The sequence below is a fragment of the Carassius auratus genome, unplaced genomic scaffold (genome assembly GCF_003368295.1).
Source record: "Carassius auratus strain Wakin unplaced genomic scaffold, ASM336829v1 scaf_tig00214714_1_2670353, whole genome shotgun sequence".
Taxonomy (NCBI): domain Eukaryota; kingdom Metazoa; phylum Chordata; class Actinopteri; order Cypriniformes; family Cyprinidae; genus Carassius; species Carassius auratus.
The window spans coordinates 585442-605259 of NW_020527778.1; the positions used below are offsets into that span (position 1 = coordinate 585442).

Sequence of the window (19818 nt, forward strand, 5' to 3'; positions counted from 1 at the left end):
ATCAACAGCTGAAAGAATCATGCACCAGTTTATTTCTAATACAAAGAACACACTTCATGTCAAGAGATAATATAACTTTTTTTTTTAAGTGCAAAAATAAATAAACATTCCCAGCAGTTTTCTTGTCTAATTTTATTGATATTTAAGTTTTACTAGTTGGTTTTAGTTTAACCAGTGGTAGTAAATACTGGTGTATTTGTCGTGTCATTATGTGAGCTACTAAAGGAAAGGAAGCGTGAGAACGTGATGAACAGAGGAGTGCTGTTCTGCACTAGGACACTAGGAGTCTGCTGGATCATATAATTTTCTGTCTGTGTTTGCAGAATGCTGAAGTGGACTCTGGTGGTGGTGTGTGTCAGTGTGTGTTTGGGTCAGAATCCGATCAACACCGACCCAGACGAAGAAACCGAACTGACCTCTGATCAGCACGACCGCATCATTCTCAAACAAACCTGTGAGACACACACACACACACACGTTTGTTTTTGTGTAAAGTGGGTTCATCCCATAGGCGTAATGGTTTTTATTCTGTACAAATTGTATATTCTATCACCCTTCACCAAACCTACACCTAACCCTAACCCTCACAGGAAACTTTGTGCATTTTTACTTTCTCAAAAAAACTCATTCTGTATGATTTATAAGTGTTTTGAAAAATGGTGAGATGGGTTATGTCCTCATAAGTCACCCTCTCCTTGTAATACCTGTGTCATACCCATGTCATTACACAAACACACACACACACACACACACTCTCACTCACTATCATCTGGTGTGTGTTTGTCCTGCAAGCTAGTTGCTATTTTACTTACTCTTTTTCTCTTCTCTGGTGTTTTCTGTTGTGTTCATTTCTGTTTAGCTGTGTCCCTTTATTTCATTTCAGATTTTAATTTATAATATCTTTTTATTAGTAATATTTATTAGTAGTTTATTTCAATATTTTATTTATTTATTTTGGTTAAGATTTCCTACCAGAATGTAGGTGTTGTTCCTATGATATATTCATTTTAAGATTTGTTGGGATTTATTTATTTCTTTTACTTTATTAGTAACATTTATTAGTAGATATAAATAAATTTTTACATTTAATAAAAAAAATTAATTCAATTACATTTTTACATTTTTATTTTAAGATATATATTATTATTATTATTATTATTTTTTTTATCAGTAGTTTTTTTTTCTACCAGGACATGACCAAATAAAGATGCTGTTCCTGTGCTGTTCATTTTAAGCCTGACTGACCTGTGACCTCTGACCTGTGTGTTTTACACTGGCAGATGTTCATATGATGAAGAACAATAATAAGCTGGGTGTGTTCATCGCTGCCGCTATAGGAACTCTGACGCTGATGGCGGTGATCTACTGCATCTACAACCAGTTTTACAGCCAAAACATTTACTCACACACTCAGCTGCAAGAATCAGGTGCTCACAAATTAAACAACAGCACAATCCCACAATGCATCGCAATACATGCTTAAAAAAAGCTAAGAATTTAAGAGATTATACATGGTAATAAATGTTATTTTTAATGCATTCTGCATTGCATAGATTAAAAAAAAGTTTAATTTGAAAAAAAAGTTCTGTGCTGCTTTGTGTATCAAGATAGACTCATGAAACATCTCCACTTCTGTCTGTCAGATATCGCTCTGGATCTGAGCAGCTCGTCCTCGTCTGTGTTTTCTGGGTATGTGATGGAGGGATGGATGCAGCAGAGGATGGAGAAAGGAGGAGGGAGCTACGGCTCTCTCTCTGACACTCCTTCAATAATCACGCTCCCTCCTCCTCTTTCACCTCCTCAGCGTGCGTCTCCCTTTCACTCGCTCTCTCGATCCAGACCACCACCTCTGAGGACTATTTCAGCCCAGGATCTGGAGAAGAGCTTCATCTGAGACTGTGTGGGTGTGTGTGTGTGTGTGTGTGTGTGTGTGTGTGTGTGTGTGGGTTTAGTTTACAGCTGTATGCTGAAGTGATGTGGCTCCTGACTTATATGGCTTTCTAACCTCTGCTATAAACACTCAAACCTGACCTTTAACCTTTCCAGATTTGAATGCTGGTCTGCAGTTAATGTGCTTGATGTAACCATCTTTAAATATTTAATCATTAGAATGTTCTATTCTCTCTAGTGTGTTCTATTAAGCATGCTGTTGGTTTCTGTTAGTAATTTTCTATTCTATTATTACGCAAAATGTAACATTGCTTACATATTTTGCTATTATATTCTATTATACTCTGTTTTATTATTTTGTTTACGTCTATTTACTCCATTCTGGTTTTTTTTAATCTCCCTTGTTTTATTCCGTTCTGTTTTCCTCTTTTCTATAAGTATACAGAATGTAACATTCCTTAAATAATAGATTTTGATTTGAAATGTTATATTATATTCTTTAAATATTTAAATATTAGAATTATTTGAATTAGAATGGAATGGATTTAAAAATTCAAAATGAAAAAAAAAATAGTTAATGCATTTGGTGTCATTTACAGTAAATAATTATTTTATAGTACTCAATAAAGGTTAATGTTAATTTCTACTTACATTTCGAGATGTATAATTTAAAGTTAGTTAAATGTATTATGAACAAACATGAATTATCAATATATATATTTTTTTCAAAATAATCTCTTCTGCTCAACAAAGGCTGCATTCATTTAATCAAATGTACAGTAATATTGTGAAATATTATTTAAAATAGCTGTTTTCCGTTTGAATAGTTTTACAAATGTAATTTATTCCTACATTTTCAGCATCATTACTCCATTCTTTAGTGTCAGTTTATTATAAATTTACAATAACCTTGACCGATTAATGCTAAATTATAATAACTTAGTTAATTGCTAAATTATAATACCTAAAGCATTTAATAATGTAAAACTTAAAAGCTTTGCGCATTAATAAATAGTTTATTGCATTGTCATCTATGAATACTCAAGTGCTGTTCAGGCTCAGCAGGTCAGTTCTGGAGCTTTGTTAACCATTTCTTTAATTGCAATTGCTCAGTAAAGTGTGTCCAGGGAAAATGTGTATATATACAGACATTCATAGAACATTCTTTGCTGTTTATAATAATGTTCTCAAAATGTTAGCAATGTTGTCATTTGTTACTACTTGTTTCAGAATAACGTTCAAAAGTAACATTTTCATAATGTTTGCAAGATGATACAATGGAATGTTCCCCTAATATTCACACAAGAAAAAAAAGTATTTACTTTTTTTGGAAAAACTGTTTTGTGGTCCGTCTACTGATTAACATATTTGCATTAATGCATGATGACATAAATTAGTAAAAAAACAAAACAAAACAAAAAAAAAAAAACATTCAGAAATGTTTTTTACATCTCAATTGGAACGTTAGCAAAACGTTCTTAGAATATATTCTTGTTAGCTGGTCAAACGATTGTTTGGAGTGGCATATTGTGTCCACTAAGTGTCTCACATTTGCCCTGTGGATTAACAGTAGTGTGTGTGTGTGTGTGTGTGTGTGTGTGTGTGTGTGTGTGTGTGTGTGTGTGTGTGTGTGTGTGTGTGTGTGTGTGTGTGTGTGTGTGTGTGTGAGAGAGAGAGAGAGAGAGCACGCGGCTCTTCACTCCTGCAGATTTACTCTAATCTCATTTCAGCACCTCGGACAGTGACTTGTTCATCAAACCACAGCGGTTCTGAACTACTTCAGCTGTTTCTCTCACTCTGTAAAGCGTTTGCTTGATGCAATTCACTAAATAAAGTTGTTTAGACTCACTAATGCCGATTTCATTGTCTCTATTGCATATTTTCTATAAATCGATCGACTGGTAATCCTTGGGGAATGCTATTCCTGGAGTAGCGTTTGTTAAACAGTTGACGTTTGTGTGTGTGTGTGTGTGTGTGTGTCTGTGAGAGTATTAGTGTGTGTGTGGGTGGAACGGGGAGGCTGAGTGCGAGTGTGTGCGCGTGCAGGAGAGCGGGATCGCGCAGAGATGGAGGTCCGACCCGAGCGCTTTAAAGCAGCAGCGGCGAAAACACTTGGCAGGATAAACCGGTAAGAGCCAAAACTTAATTCAACTTATAAACCAGCCTTGGGATTTATTTTATGTTAATATTATCAATGCAACGTCTAAATAATGCATATTTAAAGCATTAAGATTGCTTAGTTCTGACAAAGACCGTTCAGTTGCTGTTTATTAGAGCGTTTAATGTAAAAAATTAAGTGAAGTAAATGGAAGCTGGTGCACTACATGACACATCACAGGATGATTTATCAGTCTTTCAGCGCTGGGGATTGTTTCTGTCATCATAAGTTGAGATCTTTATGCGTGTAGTTGTGTGTGTGTGTGTGTTCGTGACGACCAGATTAACCCGACTGGACTCTATTAATAGCGACTCTTGTCCGGTTTGTGACGTCACATTTCACCTGTCAGAGGACCACTTCCGTTTTGCATCTTGGCTGTCTGTGCTGACGTTGAAACTCACGCTTGATAGGTTGTTTATTTAAGAAGAATAATGTAAAACTTTCCTGGCAAAATTATGATGCATTTTTGTTTAGTAGTCTAACTACTACGCAACATATAATACCTTAATATATGACGACTTCAATGCACATTTAAATCAGTTTATGTATACTTCGAATATATATTTACATTATGCATAATATATTTAAGCATATTTTAAATCACAGTATTTGACGTTATTATATTTCTATATAACGTAATGCCTCCCTCGCAATTTAATTATAATTTAATAATAATGTAGTGCAAAAGAACCATATCTTATCTGTAAATCATGCATTTGTAATATATGTTAGATATATTTAGATTAAGAATAAAATGTTGTGCACACACACACACACACACAAACAGGCTATATATTAAAGTGAACTGACACGGAGATAAAATAAAACAAAAAAGTCAAATAAATGACTGAGAAATTACTTAAACACTTTCTGTAAAATCAAAGGCCAACAGAAAATGTGGACTTTTTTAAATAATAAATACTAGTTAAGTATTAATGATATTCAAATTATGATATGGGAAAATTACAGGAATGCTGAAGGTGATTGATACGTCTGCATTATAACTTCCTGCAAGATGTTAAAGTACAGTAAAAAATATTTTAAAATTAATTTATGATCAAAGATTGAAGTAGGCTACGCTGCTTTTTTCCACCCCCAAGGATAAAAATCCTTATTATTTAAATTGATATCAAGAGATGAATATGTTAGTCCTTTAAAACAGTGTTCACACTTGTAAGGATGGAAGCAGCTTTTCATTAACATTCGGAGAAAAACACAATCTCACAATCTCTCTCTCGGTCTGTTTCTCTGGATTTTGTGCAGTCTTTAAAACGTAAATCCAGTCCTGAAATAGATCTCCAACTAACATGCTACTAGTCAAATCCTCTCTGTCTCTCTTTCTCTCTCTCTCTTGTGTTACGTATAAACGGCCATTTAAAAGCTAATTTCTCTCACTTAAGCATCGATTCCTCTGTAATCAGATGCAATCAGATCAACAGGTTATTATAGTAGTCAAAACACTCTCTTTCAGCGATGATAGAAACTTATAACTGCCTGCCTTCGAGTTGATGCCATGTTTATCTGGCTTTAATGCTTGTTCTTTCCATTGTGGTTTAAACTGTTGATTATTGTGGTGTGGTGTACGGTTAAAGCTCAGGTTTTTTTCTGCCATATGAGCCTTAAACAAGGCACTTAACCCCACGTTACTCCAGCAGTCAGTGTCTTAAAAGATAAGAGATAAAAAGCCCACTTTACAGCTCATTTTGGACAGGAACCACAGGTTTAGATGGGAAGTGATGGTAAACTAACTTCTGAGAACATGAAATTAAACTACAGTAATTATTAATTAATAATATATGAAATGACATTAGGTGACCAGCATCTGAAAATCAGCAGAAATGTGTGAAAATTCAGACAAAAAAAAAAAAAAATTGTTGTGTATGATTTACTTTTAAACCATTTTTCTCAGAAACGGCTAGTAAATTTCACAATTAATTGCAAGGAAACCACAAGTATTTTTTTAAGTAGAAAGACTGAAATGGTATTCCCAGTAAAATGTTCTGCAAATAAATTGGTTTGATTTACCACACAATTTGTTTTCTTACAGTGTGTAATAAAAAATAGAATAAACCAGAAATCATTGCATAGTACAGTGTAATATGATATTTTAATTGTATACTTTAAATTTTTTAAATCTTTTTTATATTTAATATATTTTATTTTTATTTTGATATACAATGAAAAGTACAATGAAAGAAGAATTTTATGTATAAACAATTTTACAGAAAGTAACATTGTATTCAGCATGAAATTGTGAATTAGAAAGATTGAAATAATATTTTTTTTTAGTTTCATTTAAATCTAAAAAAAAAAACTATTTTATTAACAGTGTACTATAATATTTTTATGGTATACTTTTTTATGTTTTGAATTAGTTTTGAATTTTCAGTTTGTGTTTGAATTTATTTTCAATTTATTTAAAAAAAATATTACTGTTAAGTGTTTACGTTTATTTTATATTTTTTAAGTAAGTAATTTAAGTTTACTTCAGCTCTAACTTAGAATTGATATTTCAGCTCAGTTAGTTGACATTAATATATATATATATTTTTTCAGATTTACATTTTTTCATCTAATAATTATAATTGATTTTACTTCGTCTTTTTGAAAGGACCAAAAACAGTTTTTAATCATTTCAGATTAAGTTAACAATAATAACCCTGTCATTGCACAGCTACACATCATGACTAATCTTAAACAGTATTGTCATATTTATAATCTCAGTCAAATCCATCAGGATTTCTCCATAAAAGCCTTTCTTTCACAGCGAGTGAAGTTTCCTCAAATATAAAAGAGACTGTCAGAAACTCAAGCACCGGAGAATAAAGAAAAGATTCAGGAGAACAGAAGGGAAGAATGGATGGATGAAGGGGGAGGAGAAGAGAGGCAGAAAAAGACTAAAATAGAAAGTTTGATCAATATTTCAGGCTCTTAGGAGAACATCATTATTAATGTATACTTAAGTAAAGCTGCAGTAGAGCTGTAACATGTCTGTACAGTCATCAGAGATTCATATCTAACACATCTGATACAAAAAAGTTCCAATATAGTTAGTTTTGTGGTCTTTAAGTCATAGTTTTACTCATATTTAGGGTTAGTGATGCACTCAAACCTCAAAAACCTAATGTGCCACGTTGTTCATTATGAATGTGGACTGGGAAAGGTTTAGCTTTCAGCTCATATTTTGTTTTATTAACACTTGTGAACATCCAAAAGCAAAAACAGTTTGCCATTAAACTGTCTTGAAATGCTAAAATTGTCTAATTTTACACTGTTAGACTTTTCTGTAATTTCTACAGTTATTTACCATTTATCAACCAGTATAATACTGTAAATTCTCTTTACAGTTCATAACTGTAATTCCCTTTGCATCATGGGAATTTTCTGTGACATTGAACACCAAATACAGTGATTTGCTGTATTTTTAAAAAATAAAGTATAATACTGTATTTACCCCAACTGACTATTTGGCGCTATTTGGATCGTCAGGATTTGCTTTACGATTTAGATTAGGAACCATCAAGTGCAGGGTTGAAGTTTTGCCCGAGGAGAGTGATCAGCTGACGATGCCGGAGAACATAATAAGAGCTGCGTCCAAAGACAGACACCTTGCGAAGATTTTTTCATCCCCGTGAGTAAGGAAGAGGAAGAACAGCAAACAAGCAAGGTAAATATGTGTGTGACTGCGTGTGCCCGCGGTTGTCCGCACCCCAATTTTAAAGGTTAACATTTGTCAGCATTGGCACTAAAATGAGGTAAACCTAACGTTTTATATATATATATACTATATATATATAAAAAAAAACGTTGTGAGTTGAATTTATTGAATTAACCCCGCTAACAACACGGAACAGTTACGTCGTGTTTTAGCAGGGAAGTTGATTAAAATCATGATTTTTTTAATCGAGAATAGCAGCTTATTAAAACGGAGTTAGTAAATTGACTTGGCCTAACACAATTGCAAAATAGCATAGTTTTTTTATATATATTTTATTTTATTTAAACTGTCGTTTTTTGTCATTTTTGACATCTGGGTCGACTGGGTGCTTTACGAATTAGATTAGGAACTAGCAGTGGGTGCAGTCGCAAGTTTTGCTCGAGGCCAGAGCTCACGGTTCTGGAGACTTTAACGGTTTCTTGTCAGCATTGGGGCTAAAAACTGAGGTAAACCAAACGTTTTATTAAAAAAAAAGACTTTGTGGGTTTATTGAATTACCGAGCACAGTTAAGCTTAACGTTACATTAAGACGAAGTTAGTTAGTAAATAACGTTGGCCTCTAACTTAGTTGAGTAATAGCATCGTGTTTTTTTCCATTTAAACTGTATTTTTATATTTTTCCTCATTTTTGACATTTGGGTCGACAGTGTGCTTTAAGAATTTGATTAGGAACTAGCAGCGCAGTGCAGAGGCCAGAGCTCACGGTTCTGGATTCCGTTAACGGTTTCTTTTCAGCATTGGGGCTAAAAACTGAGGTAAAGTTAACGTAAAAAAAAAAGAAAAAGAAAAGACGAGTGTATTGAATTAGGATTAAAAACCAGATTTTTTTTTTCGAGCAAAGTTAATCTTTCATTTAAGACGAATTAAGCTTATCTATGAAATGTTATTTTTAAGCTGCATTTTAAACATGTAGTAATAATAGGTCTTTTTGTGTTTTAAAAACAGCTACAACAAAGGCATCCATCGAGAAAGACATGAGCCTTCCAGCCACACCAAGACTCATAATGCTTGGTAAGAGAAGGTTTTGAGCAATGTTAGTGTACTTCAATGAGTGTTTGCCTTTTAAACATTTGTAATTTTTTTTTTTATATTTTTTAGGGAACAATTTCTCTCTTCCACAAAGTGGATGGTAAGCATTGAGGGAAAGGTGGCCTATGTTTTGGATGAGCACCTGGGATGAGCAGATGCCTTTCTGTATTCTTCATCTTCTGCGTATTCAACATTGAATACAAGGGGAGACTGCCTGTGCAACACTGGAACTCATAAAACAGTAAGTACATCTTCATTTCTCCACACTTTGTTTTGTTCTGTTAATTCAAAGTTTAACATGTTTAGTTGTCTGTTTAACTAAATCACAAAATTATATAGTTTTTTACTTTCTTGTAGCTGTAACTAGCCAGGTACCATTATATTTCATCTGCCAAAATAAACTACAAAATAAAAAATTCCAGAAGATAAAATTATTTTTCGATTGTTTTGGCAGATAAATATAATTTATGAAAACACTTTAATTATGAAATAACTTTTTACTAAGTTAATTACTAATCACAACCTTACTGTGTCTTAGATGTTATCACTTTTCTTTTTTTTTTACATTGAATATGGACCAGTGGTTTTGTCTCAGACAAAGGTTAATGTTGTGATTAGTAATTAACTTAGTAGAAAGGTATTTCATAATTATTAGTATTTCATGAGGCCAATCTCATTCAGTAATTATTGATTACCTAATAAAAATATCCCAGTCCTACATTTAAAATTATGTACTGATTAGTTATTCTTTTTTCCATGTAAGTTATTGGTAGTAGCTGTAGTGATACTGTAGAACTACTCATTTGTCCTGCTTTACTTCCTGCATTTACCTAGAAAAGGCAGTTCACTCAATAAAAATGAAAATTCAGTCATCATTTAGTAGCCCTCAAGTTGTTCTAAACCTGTATAAATGTATTTGTTCCGCTGAACGCAAAATATTATATTTTGAATAATGTTTTTAACCAAACAGTTTTGAGGCACAATTCACTTCCATAGTAGGGAAAAAACGATGGAAGTAAATGGTGCCCCAAAATGAAATAAATGATGACAGTGTTTATTTTTTGGGTGAACTATCTGTTTAATGAAGAACCATTATTCTAAAGTGTTACCAAAAATATTTAAAGCAAAGGCACTGAGGGATAAGAAATCTAAAATGCCTTTTTTTGCTCATGGCTAAAGAAATACAGCACACAGACTCAAAAAATATTTAAGCCTGTTTTTAAGATTCTTTTGTACTTCAATTGTATATTAAAATTAATTTTCCTTTAAATTTTATTTATATTAAGAATTTGATGTTTTTTTTTTCTCTTACATTCATTGTTTCTTACTTAAAGGTTGAGGATAGACAGAGAAGGGAACAAAATGCACCGCCAAAACCGGAGTGAGTCGGAAGACAGGGGAAGTTGTGAAGAGAAAGACAACAGTAATAAACAACAGTGTCATCCTTTCTTCGCCACCTAATGGAGTTTGAGTGGAGAAACTCGGACTAGGTGAGATACTTCTTAACAGGACATCTACTGTATACAGACACTTTTCAATTTGAGGATACTAATGCAGTTTACTTTTAATTAATCCTGCAATAATGGTTACAATGCTGTTTTTGATTAAATTGAATTGATGTTATTCAGTATTATGATGATTTTGGAGGATGTAGTTTGTGCTGCTTCTATTATGTACTGACAGTTTTCTATTTAATTATCTATTCTGTTAAGCTAAATAACCGAAACACCTCTCTGCAATATGGAATCAGGTTCAGCATCACTACAAAGAACATTCTTCAAAAATTCATAGCATTGAATCACCACCTCCCTAAAATAGTTGCAAAAATCTTCATGATGGCATTGCAGGACTGGATTAAACAGCATTTGTATTGTTAGTTTACCTCAAAGTGTTAACCAAGTGTATAAAATACTGTTTAACCATATGATGAAATGTAATAGGATTCATTTTTAGGATTTTTAAAATTTACATTCTATCTGTGTAAATGTGCACATTTTATGACTAACTTTGTCATTCTTACCTAGAGGGACTTCTGACAGATTCCTGCCATAATGAAGAATATTCCTGGTTGTTTCAAGTCATCAAATGTGCCAGGTTTATTGACTTCCAAAGAAGATGAAAAACTTGAGTACTTATCTACTTTCACAATTTATTGGCTTTGGACATTTAGGTTTTAGTCATGTATATGAGTATTTTACACCAAATTTACAGTTTTACATTTTTAAGTGACGTATTTCTCATGTATTTTCCTATGAATTTAATACTTTAATGCACATTCAATAATATGTTATTTTGTCAATTCTTTAATTTATTCCTTGTTAATGGATGTAAACGCTAAATCCAGTATACAGACAAAGGACAAAAAAAGTTGCACTGTCCCAGCATTGTATCTTTAACGACAGTTCTTTATGCATAGTCCAGATACTTTGTTTTAAAAACAATTTTCTGCAGTGTTTTTGCCATTGAATGCACTCTAATTGCTTTTATACATGTAAATTCATGCTCTATTTTTTTTTTTTTTTTTTTTTGAAAATAAGATATGAATTGAGAAAGTTTTAAAATGAACTTTCACACATTTACATTTTTCAAGTTTAAGTATTTGCAATGCTTTAAATAAAAAATTTCATGTTTCATAATAATTGTGTCTTTTTGGAGTAAATGTCAGGACTTGTGTAGGATAAAAATTATAAAAGTGTAATTTTAATTTAGTAAGAATTAATGATTGATTAGGATTAATGTACTGTTAACCAAGGTGTTTTTACAGTAATGGTAATAATACTGTATTATATGATTACAGTAACATGTAGTTACTGTAAAACATGATTACAGTAACATGTAGTTACTGTAAAACTAAAATGCGGTTCTTGTACTGTAAATCTCAAATACAGTAACTTACTGGCAACAGTGTTGCCAGTAAGTTACTGTAAAAAACCCATGAAAAGTCTAACAGTGTACTAACAACATGCAGTTGTAATGTTGAATATTGTGTCCCTTAGCACATATAAAACAGATGCAAATGAATACGTTAATTATTTCTGTGCAAATGAATTGTTATTGTGCGCTCAAAACATATTTAGGCCTAAATTTACGATTGATTTCAATCGCATATAAATTTTCTATTTATTTAGATTACAGAGTTTTAACAAAATAATAAACTTGATGTGATGTCAATTTGTCAGGCGAAAATAATTAATTAAAGGCATAGTTTATTATTAACTTTGCATTTGTTTGATTTTTGGATAGCACTGTGTCTTATTCATATATCCCTTTAATTTTACATTTTAAATAATCATGCATTTATTCAAATATATATATATATATATATATATATATATATATATATATATATATAATTGCTTTTTTGTTTTTAATTTTCCATGCATTTGTTGTGATTATTTTATTATTATTTTGCATCCTTTTATTTAAGCACTTTTAATTACCATTGTAATCACCAGCTTACTTGCTTCATTTAATTTAAATCAAAATGCATTAATTAAAATATATAAGATTGAAACAAATTGGATTTATTAGTGATAAATACCTAAAGCTGGCTATTGTGCATTTAAAACACATTTAGTTTTTTGTTAGCACTATTACAGAAATCTGACTTGTTTAATTCAGCATGACTAACAAATGCATCACATTAAGTTTAGCCGTTTGTTAAAACTGTGCTATTAAAATGCATGGACATTTTAAATGCAAGCCTAAACACTTTATTGTTTGCTAAATCTGAACACATTTTCTCCGGAGAGCCTGAGATGCACGAACTTACAGCAAACGTTTGCTCTCCATTTAATCTCATTGCTGTCTTTCAGTGGTGGTTGTGTGTGTGTTGGTCAGGGTTCTGGAGAAGCGTCAGGAGAATGGAGAGACGATCGAGTTGTCAGCAGAAGGTCGTCCAGAGCTGCGGGAGGAGAAGGAGCTTCCCGTGGTGGACTGTACGTGTTTCGGTCTGCCGCGCCGCTACATCATCGCCATATTATCAGGCCTGGGCTTCTGCATCTCCTTCGGCATCCGCTGTAATCTAGGAGTAGCCGTCGTGAGCATGGTGAACAACCACACCGTCTATAGAGAAGGCAAGCCGTACACTGTGGTAAGTGAGAGGACATTTCTGTTGCAATGCAAAGCTAAGTGTTTCAATGTCTGCAAAACATTTTAATGTCATGCAACTTTTTTTTTGTCTTTTATAGAGATATATTATATGCACACATTATTATTGTTTTTTTTGCCATTCATTGTGTGTGTTTTTTTTTTATGTTGAATCTGTATCTGCCATGTAATAGTCTGTAACTTATATTTTAATAAACCCAGCAACCGATTTAACGTATAATCAAGTTTGCTTTTTATCAGATATCGGTCTTGTGACTGTGCTGGTGATACAATATTAAAAGATTTTAGATATGCTAAAACATTTGCAAATAAAACAGAAAGTGAGGTTGTATTTTAAGTACACCTTGGCTTGTTAAACTGATAAAATTTTACACATTTTGCCGAGTAAGTTACCCTGAGACCAAACCTTTAAACTCATATGTTTTGAATAGTTTGGCATAAAATATTAGCGGATGTCCTTTTATTCTTGAAATCGTGCACACTGTTTATTTGGTGCATTTTGTTAATAAAAGCAACATATTACAATTTAAGCATATTTGAGGCAATGCATGCAATTATATTTTAAGTTTTTTTTCAGTTTTTTTTTTTAATGCATTATTATTATTTTTCTGTCTTTTAATTTTTCATTAAAAAAAAAAGTTTCTGTGTTTCAGAAAGCTCAGTTCACCTGGGACCCAGAGACTGTAGGAATGATCCATGGCTCGTTTTTTTGGGGATATATAGTCACTCAGATTCCTGGAGGATTCATCTGTCAGAAATTCGCTGCTAACAGGTCAGTCTTGTAGTCACTGAACGCAGATGTACAGAAGAATAAAACACTCGTCACACAGCACACGTCTCTCTGTTTCACAGGGTTTTTGGCTTCGCTGTCGTGGCCACATCTGTCTTAAATATGATGATTCCCACAGCAGCACGGATAAACTTCGGCTGTGTGATTTTTATCAGGATACTACAGGGACTGGTGGAGGTAAATAAATGAATACTAGCTCTATTGCAGAAAGTCTTCCAGTTCAGTTGTGGCGTGGAGACTGAAGTCCGAGTCATTGTCTGATACAGTAGTGCTCTGATTATATCTATGACTTCATCTGCTGTCGTTGTCATTGCTGCCCAGGGCGTATCTTACCCAGCATGCCACGGGATCTGGGCCAAATGGGCCCCGCCCCTCGAGAGAAGCCGATTGGCCACAACAGCGTTCTGTGGTGAGGTTTAATATCTGCGTAAAACTGTCAGTAAATATCATTTTAAATATTGCTCTGGGTTTTACTTTGATATGATTGTTGAGTGTTCATGATAATAATAATAATAATTATAATAATATAATTATTATAATTAATATAATAATAATAATAATAATAATAATAATAATAATTATTATTATTATTATGTTTTATGAACACAGAATAATCTACAATTATTGTTGTTGTTGTTGTCAGTTATTCAGTGTTAATAATAATTATTATTATTTTATTAATATTATGAACACTAAATAATATATTGTAATAAAATATAATAATAATAATTATTATTATTATTACAATATAATAATAATAATAATAATAATAACTATTATTATTATTAACAACACTGAATAACAACAGTGAATTATCCAAATTAGACAACAACAACAACAACAACAACAACAATAATAATAATAATAATAATTATTATTATTATTATTATTATTTTCTAATTGGTACAAGTCACTGTTCTTATTCAGTTTTATTATGTTTATTATTATTATTATAATTCATAATAATAAAAATAATATTTTAATATAATAATAATAATAATAATAATAATAATAATAATAATTATTATTATTATTATTATTATTATTATTATTGTTGTTATTGTTGTTGTTGTCTAATTTGGATAAGTCACTGTTCTTATTTATTGTTAATAATTATTCAGTGTTATTAATAATAATAATAATAATAATAAAAATAATAATAATAATAATTGTTTTTTATTGTTTTTGTTGTTGTCTAATTTGGATAAGTCACTGTTCTTATTTATTGTTAATAAAAATAATATATATTTTATTATTATTACATAATGATATTATTATTGTTCTATTACTATTATTATTATTATTATTATTATTATTATTATTATTATTATTATTATCAGTGTTTGTGATAATGATAATATTTTTTATATTGTATTATCTATTTGTTTTTAATAAATATTGTAAGTGTAGTAGCTTCCATGCGTTGATGTTGCGTGTGTGTGATGTCTTGTGTGTGTCAGGCTCGTACGCAGGAGCTGTGATAGCGATGCCGTTAGCTGGAGTTCTGGTGCAGTACTCAGGCTGGTCCTCGGTCTTCTACGTGTACGGTGAGGAAGTCCAGCACACGCTCAGACTAATGACACATGCATGACGCTCATCTCATCTGTTCATGATGTTCAGATCACTTAGTTTCTTGGCTTCTCTCTGGCTGAAGGAAGTTTTGGGGTCTGCTGGTATTTGTTCTGGATCCTGGTGTCGTATGAGAGTCCGGCGGCTCATCCCACCATCACCCCGGAGGAGAGGAAATACATCGAAGATGCCATCGGGGAATCTGCCGGACTGATGAACCCGCTGACGGTATGAATGTATGGTTTATATACTGATGCTAGAAACATCTCTCTCTCTCTCTCCGCTCTCTTCTCCTCTCATGCAGAAGTTCAACACTCCTTGGCGTCAGTTCTTCACATCCATGCCCGTCTACGCCATCATCGTGGCCAATTTCTGCAGGAGCTGGACGTTTTACCTGCTGCTCATCAGTCAGCCGGCGTATTTCGAAGAGGTGTTCAAGTTTGAGATCAGCAAGGTGAGAGAGAACATCTGAATGTCTCTTTTACAGCTCCAATGTTTATGTCATATACAGACCTTGCATCTCCTAAATAAAAGACTCCTCTGAGTTTCAGAAGAGGTCTTGATAATGTCTCAAACTGTGCTTTGCAATCAATAGTTCTCAATAATAATAATTTTAATCAGTCAGTGTTCATTATTGAGTGTTAATAATAATATTTTGATTAGTTAGTGTTGTTATTAAGTGCTAATAATAATAAAAAGAAAAATATTTTGAGTAGTCAGTGTTTTAATATTATTGTGAACACTGAATAATCTGATTATAATACATATTAATATTATTTTAAATAGTCAGCGTTTGTAAAAAAAAAAATAATAATAATAATAAATTATTAGTATTATTATTGTTGCTCCTGTTGTTGTTTTATTTTATTATTATATTATTTATTTAATATTTTATTAAAACATATTTTAAACGCAATTTACGTGCATTCATGTAAAATGTGTGTGTGAAAGTGTAATAATGATAATAATAATAATAATAATAATACTAATAATTTGATGAATTAGTGTTAGTTGTTGAATGTTCGTCACATATAATAATAATGATGTTTGTTGTTATTGTTTATCATAACAATTATATCAATAATAATAATAATGTTAATACTACAACTACCACTTATTATTATGGACATTGAATAATAGTATTATTATTAATATTTAACATTAAAATGCGTTAATATTTGATTAGTCAATGTTGGTTATTCAGTGTTCTTAACAAAAATATAATTTTTAGCTTTATACTCACTGGATGATGACTAGTGACTGATTTTTAGGAGAAATATTAGAGACGATTAAAACACCTCTGTGTCTCTTCAGGTGGGAATCCTCTCGGCTCTTCCTCATCTGGTGATGACCATCATCGTGCCGATCGGAGGACAGCTGGCCGACTATCTGAGGAGTCACAACATCATGACCACCACAAACGTCAGGAAACTCATGAACTGTGGAGGTAAAGCCTGTTTCCAGACGCTCCGCTCGTAATCTGGAGCTGCTGATTGGCCGACGAGGCGTCACATGATCTGTGTGTGTTCAGGTTTCGGGATGGAGGCCACGTTTCTTCTAGTGGTGGGTTTCTCTCACAGTAAGGGCGTCGCCATCTCCTTTCTGGTCCTTGCTGTCGGATTTAGTGGTTTTGCCATCTCAGGTATAAAAAAGAAAGTAGTAGTCTGGGGCTTGAGGGAAGACTAATGTTACAAACAGTGTTATTTACTTGCTATGTGTTAATATTTTGAGTTTGTTAATAGTTATTTCATTTTTATATATTAATTTTAAAGCCTCTTGTCTAAATAAGTTATGTTATAAATTTGAAGTTGATATGAAAAAAATTGAGGTTCCTGTGATTTTATTTTATTTAGGGCGTCATACCACACACAGCCACTGGGAGTCATCAAAACTATTTTGAATTTTGCTTAATGAATGTTTCTCTATATTTCTCTGTGAATTTCCAAAATAACCACCAAATATGACATCCTGAGACTCAGACCTTTCCAATGATATGTTTGTTGCCAAGATTATAAAAAGTTTTGGTTCTAGAAGACTGTAATGCATTATGTTTTATGACACTAGGGGGAGGTGACCGCCATTAGATTTTAAAGTACCATTTCCATGATAAAGCAATGTCCGATTTCAAAATGGTTTTCACATGATGAATCTTGGGCTTCTAAGCTTTCAAATTATATATGATTCATGATGTTTACTAAAAGATTTTATAGAGAAAAAGACAACAACAAAAAAGAGTGCCAAGTGTCCCACAGGTGGGACGGTGATGGTTACGGGGTTAAATTTGTTTGTTATGCTCGTTTGCGTTTTTTTTTAAATATTTAAATTCATCACATACTTTAAAACACAGAATTCACATTGAAAACTGTTATTTTACGTTGTAATGATATTTCACATTTTTACATCTTTTACTGTATTTTTGATCAAATAAATGCAACCTTGTTGAGCAGAAGAGACTTCTTTCATTAACTTCTTTTTTTTTTTCTCTTCGTCTCCAAACGTCCAGGGTTCAATGTCAATCACCTGGACATCGCTCCACGTTACGCCAGTATCCTGATGGGCATCTCTAACGGTGTCGGGACGCTCTCTGGCATGGTGTGTCCTCTGATCGTTGGTGCCATGACCCGGAACAAGGTTTGTTGTGCTTGATTACAGCTGATTATAACATCTTCAGAGATCATGTGTCGTTTTCACACATCTCTGCTTCCCTGTCATTATATTACAGCTCCTTTTCTCCTTTTCTTTTCCTGGGCATTACATTTCCTTCATGCAAAAGTGCCTTTAGTTCAAGCTTAATCTTATACATATTTACATTATCTGAAAAGTCACATATGTAAGCTTTGATGAATATACATATATCTATACACACACATTTTGATCCTGTGTGTTTCTCTCTGTAGACGCGGGAGGATTGGCAGTACGTGTTTCTCATTGCATCACTTGTTCATTATGGTGGAGTTATCTTCTACGGTGAATATTTCTGTCCATTTCCTTCCATCCATCTCTGATTGTGCTTATGTCATATGTAGATTACATGCATGATGATGAAATTGCCTCCCAAACTAAATAAATAAATAAATAAAATCCTAAACCTTGTTTTTTTGCATAAAGAAAATATATATTGATTAATAATAATTCATGTTAATAATAATTAAAATGTTTTAAAATAATATTTTAAAACTTTTAGAACATTTTGTGTGTATATTTAGTATTTTATTTTATTATTTTAATTGTATAATTGAATTAGTTATTATTATTTTTTGCATCATAACATTTTTTTCACATTTATGTTTCATTTATGAAAATCATCCTGTCATTATTTTTGTTTATCTTATTTAATTCCTTGTTTTTAATGATAAATAAACTAATAATACAATTAATAAAAACTCTATAGACTTCAAAATGTATATAAATTAAAAAATAAAAACTAATTAGTACAGAAACAACACTGGATAAAAAATTGTGAAATGAAAAAAAAAATCATAAAAATAAACTTTTTAATAACCGAGTTTTCTGGGGCTGGACTAAAACACATTTCTCGACTGCTTTTGTGAGGAATGAATGAATGATGCTGTAAATCTCGGACTATTTCTTTACATTCAGGTATCTTTGCGTCCGGTGAGAAGCAGTCGTGGGCGGAGCCAGAGAACATGAGCGAGGAGAAATGTGGGATTTTAGGAGAAGACGAGCTGGCGAATGAAACGGAAGAGCTGTACCACTCAGTGGGCGGCGGCTACGGAGCAACCATCCAATCAGGTGACCCCAATGGGGCGGGGCCTGGAGGGGGCGGAGCTGGTGGAAGCTGGGCCTCAGACTGGGACAAAACGGAGGAATACGTCCAACCTGTGGGAACGAACAGCTTCCTGTATGGAGAAGAGGGCAATGAGCCAATGATTGTGAGGCTCAGAGATCAAGAGTAAAGCTGGATGGGAACAGGACGGGGGGAAACAAGGACTGAATATTCCTCCCCTACACAAACTGACTGGGATGGAAGAAGTGGTTCTGACCCAAACTAGAAAAAATTACATAATTAACCTCAAATCATTATCTGAAGTGTGTGTCGGAGTGTGTATGTGTCTGTTTTGAGTGCATGGAAACGAATGTTTGAACTTACCAAAAATAATTTTACTCCTACTAAAGTATAATTCCAATTGAAAAAGAAAACAAAAGCAGATTTATGGAGTTGATCTCGTGTCGTGCCAATACTGTGAGGTGTGTGTAGTATTGGTCCATTTTCAGTGAGAATCTCATATATAAATACACATTTAAAGAGCAATATCAACTATTTGGATGAGCTTATAGAAGCACTGACATACTTCGTTCTATTATTATACTTCATTATTCATTCTGTATAAGTATCTGTGGCACTTTGGATAAAAGGGTGGATCTCATGACAAAAATGTAAATTCCTTCCCCGTAATTAACCAAAAATGATCTGAAATTAAATTTTGCACGAAGAAAGTTCATAGCAGTATTCTTTTTATTGCATTTTAATATATTAATATATAATTTTAATAAATGAAAATATATGTACTAAACTTTATTATAAAGAATTTT

At 32.6% G+C, this 19818-nt stretch overlaps 1 protein-coding gene across 2 annotated transcripts; it reads left to right on the forward strand.

The window, feature by feature from the left end:
* The first annotated feature begins 2859 nt into the window (after positions 1-2859).
* On the forward strand, positions 2860-19727 carry LOC113092667 (vesicular glutamate transporter 1-like). 2 transcript variants are annotated; one of them, XM_026258370.1, is made up of 13 exons: positions 2860-4018; positions 12636-12888; positions 13559-13677; positions 13758-13872; positions 14017-14104; positions 15156-15242; positions 15350-15492; positions 15569-15718; positions 16579-16711; positions 16796-16906; positions 17768-17895; positions 18162-18231; positions 18865-19727. In XM_026258370.1, the coding sequence occupies exons 1-13, from the start codon at positions 3957-3959 to the stop codon at positions 19179-19181; spliced, it is 1776 nt and encodes a 591-aa protein (XP_026114155.1). In that variant the 5' UTR covers positions 2860-3956; the 3' UTR covers positions 19182-19727. The 2 variants fall into 2 exon arrangements, with proteins under 2 accessions (XP_026114155.1, XP_026114154.1); XM_026258369.1 differs by lacking the exon at positions 2860-4018 and adding an exon at positions 10827-10923.
* The last annotated feature ends 91 nt before the right edge of the window (positions 19728-19818 follow it).

Coding starts and splice junctions, on each gene's coding strand:
- LOC113092667 (XM_026258369.1), top strand. CDS start 10,847: ATGAAGAATATTCCTGGTTGTTTCAAGTCATCAAATGTGCCAGGTTTA. Junction 13,678..13,757: donor CAGAAATTCGCTGCTAACAG/GTCAGTCTTGTA, acceptor TCTGTTTCACAG/GGTTTTTGGCTTCGCTGTCG. Junction 16,712..16,795: donor GAAACTCATGAACTGTGGAG/GTAAAGCCTGTT, acceptor GTGTGTGTTCAG/GTTTCGGGATGGAGGCCACG.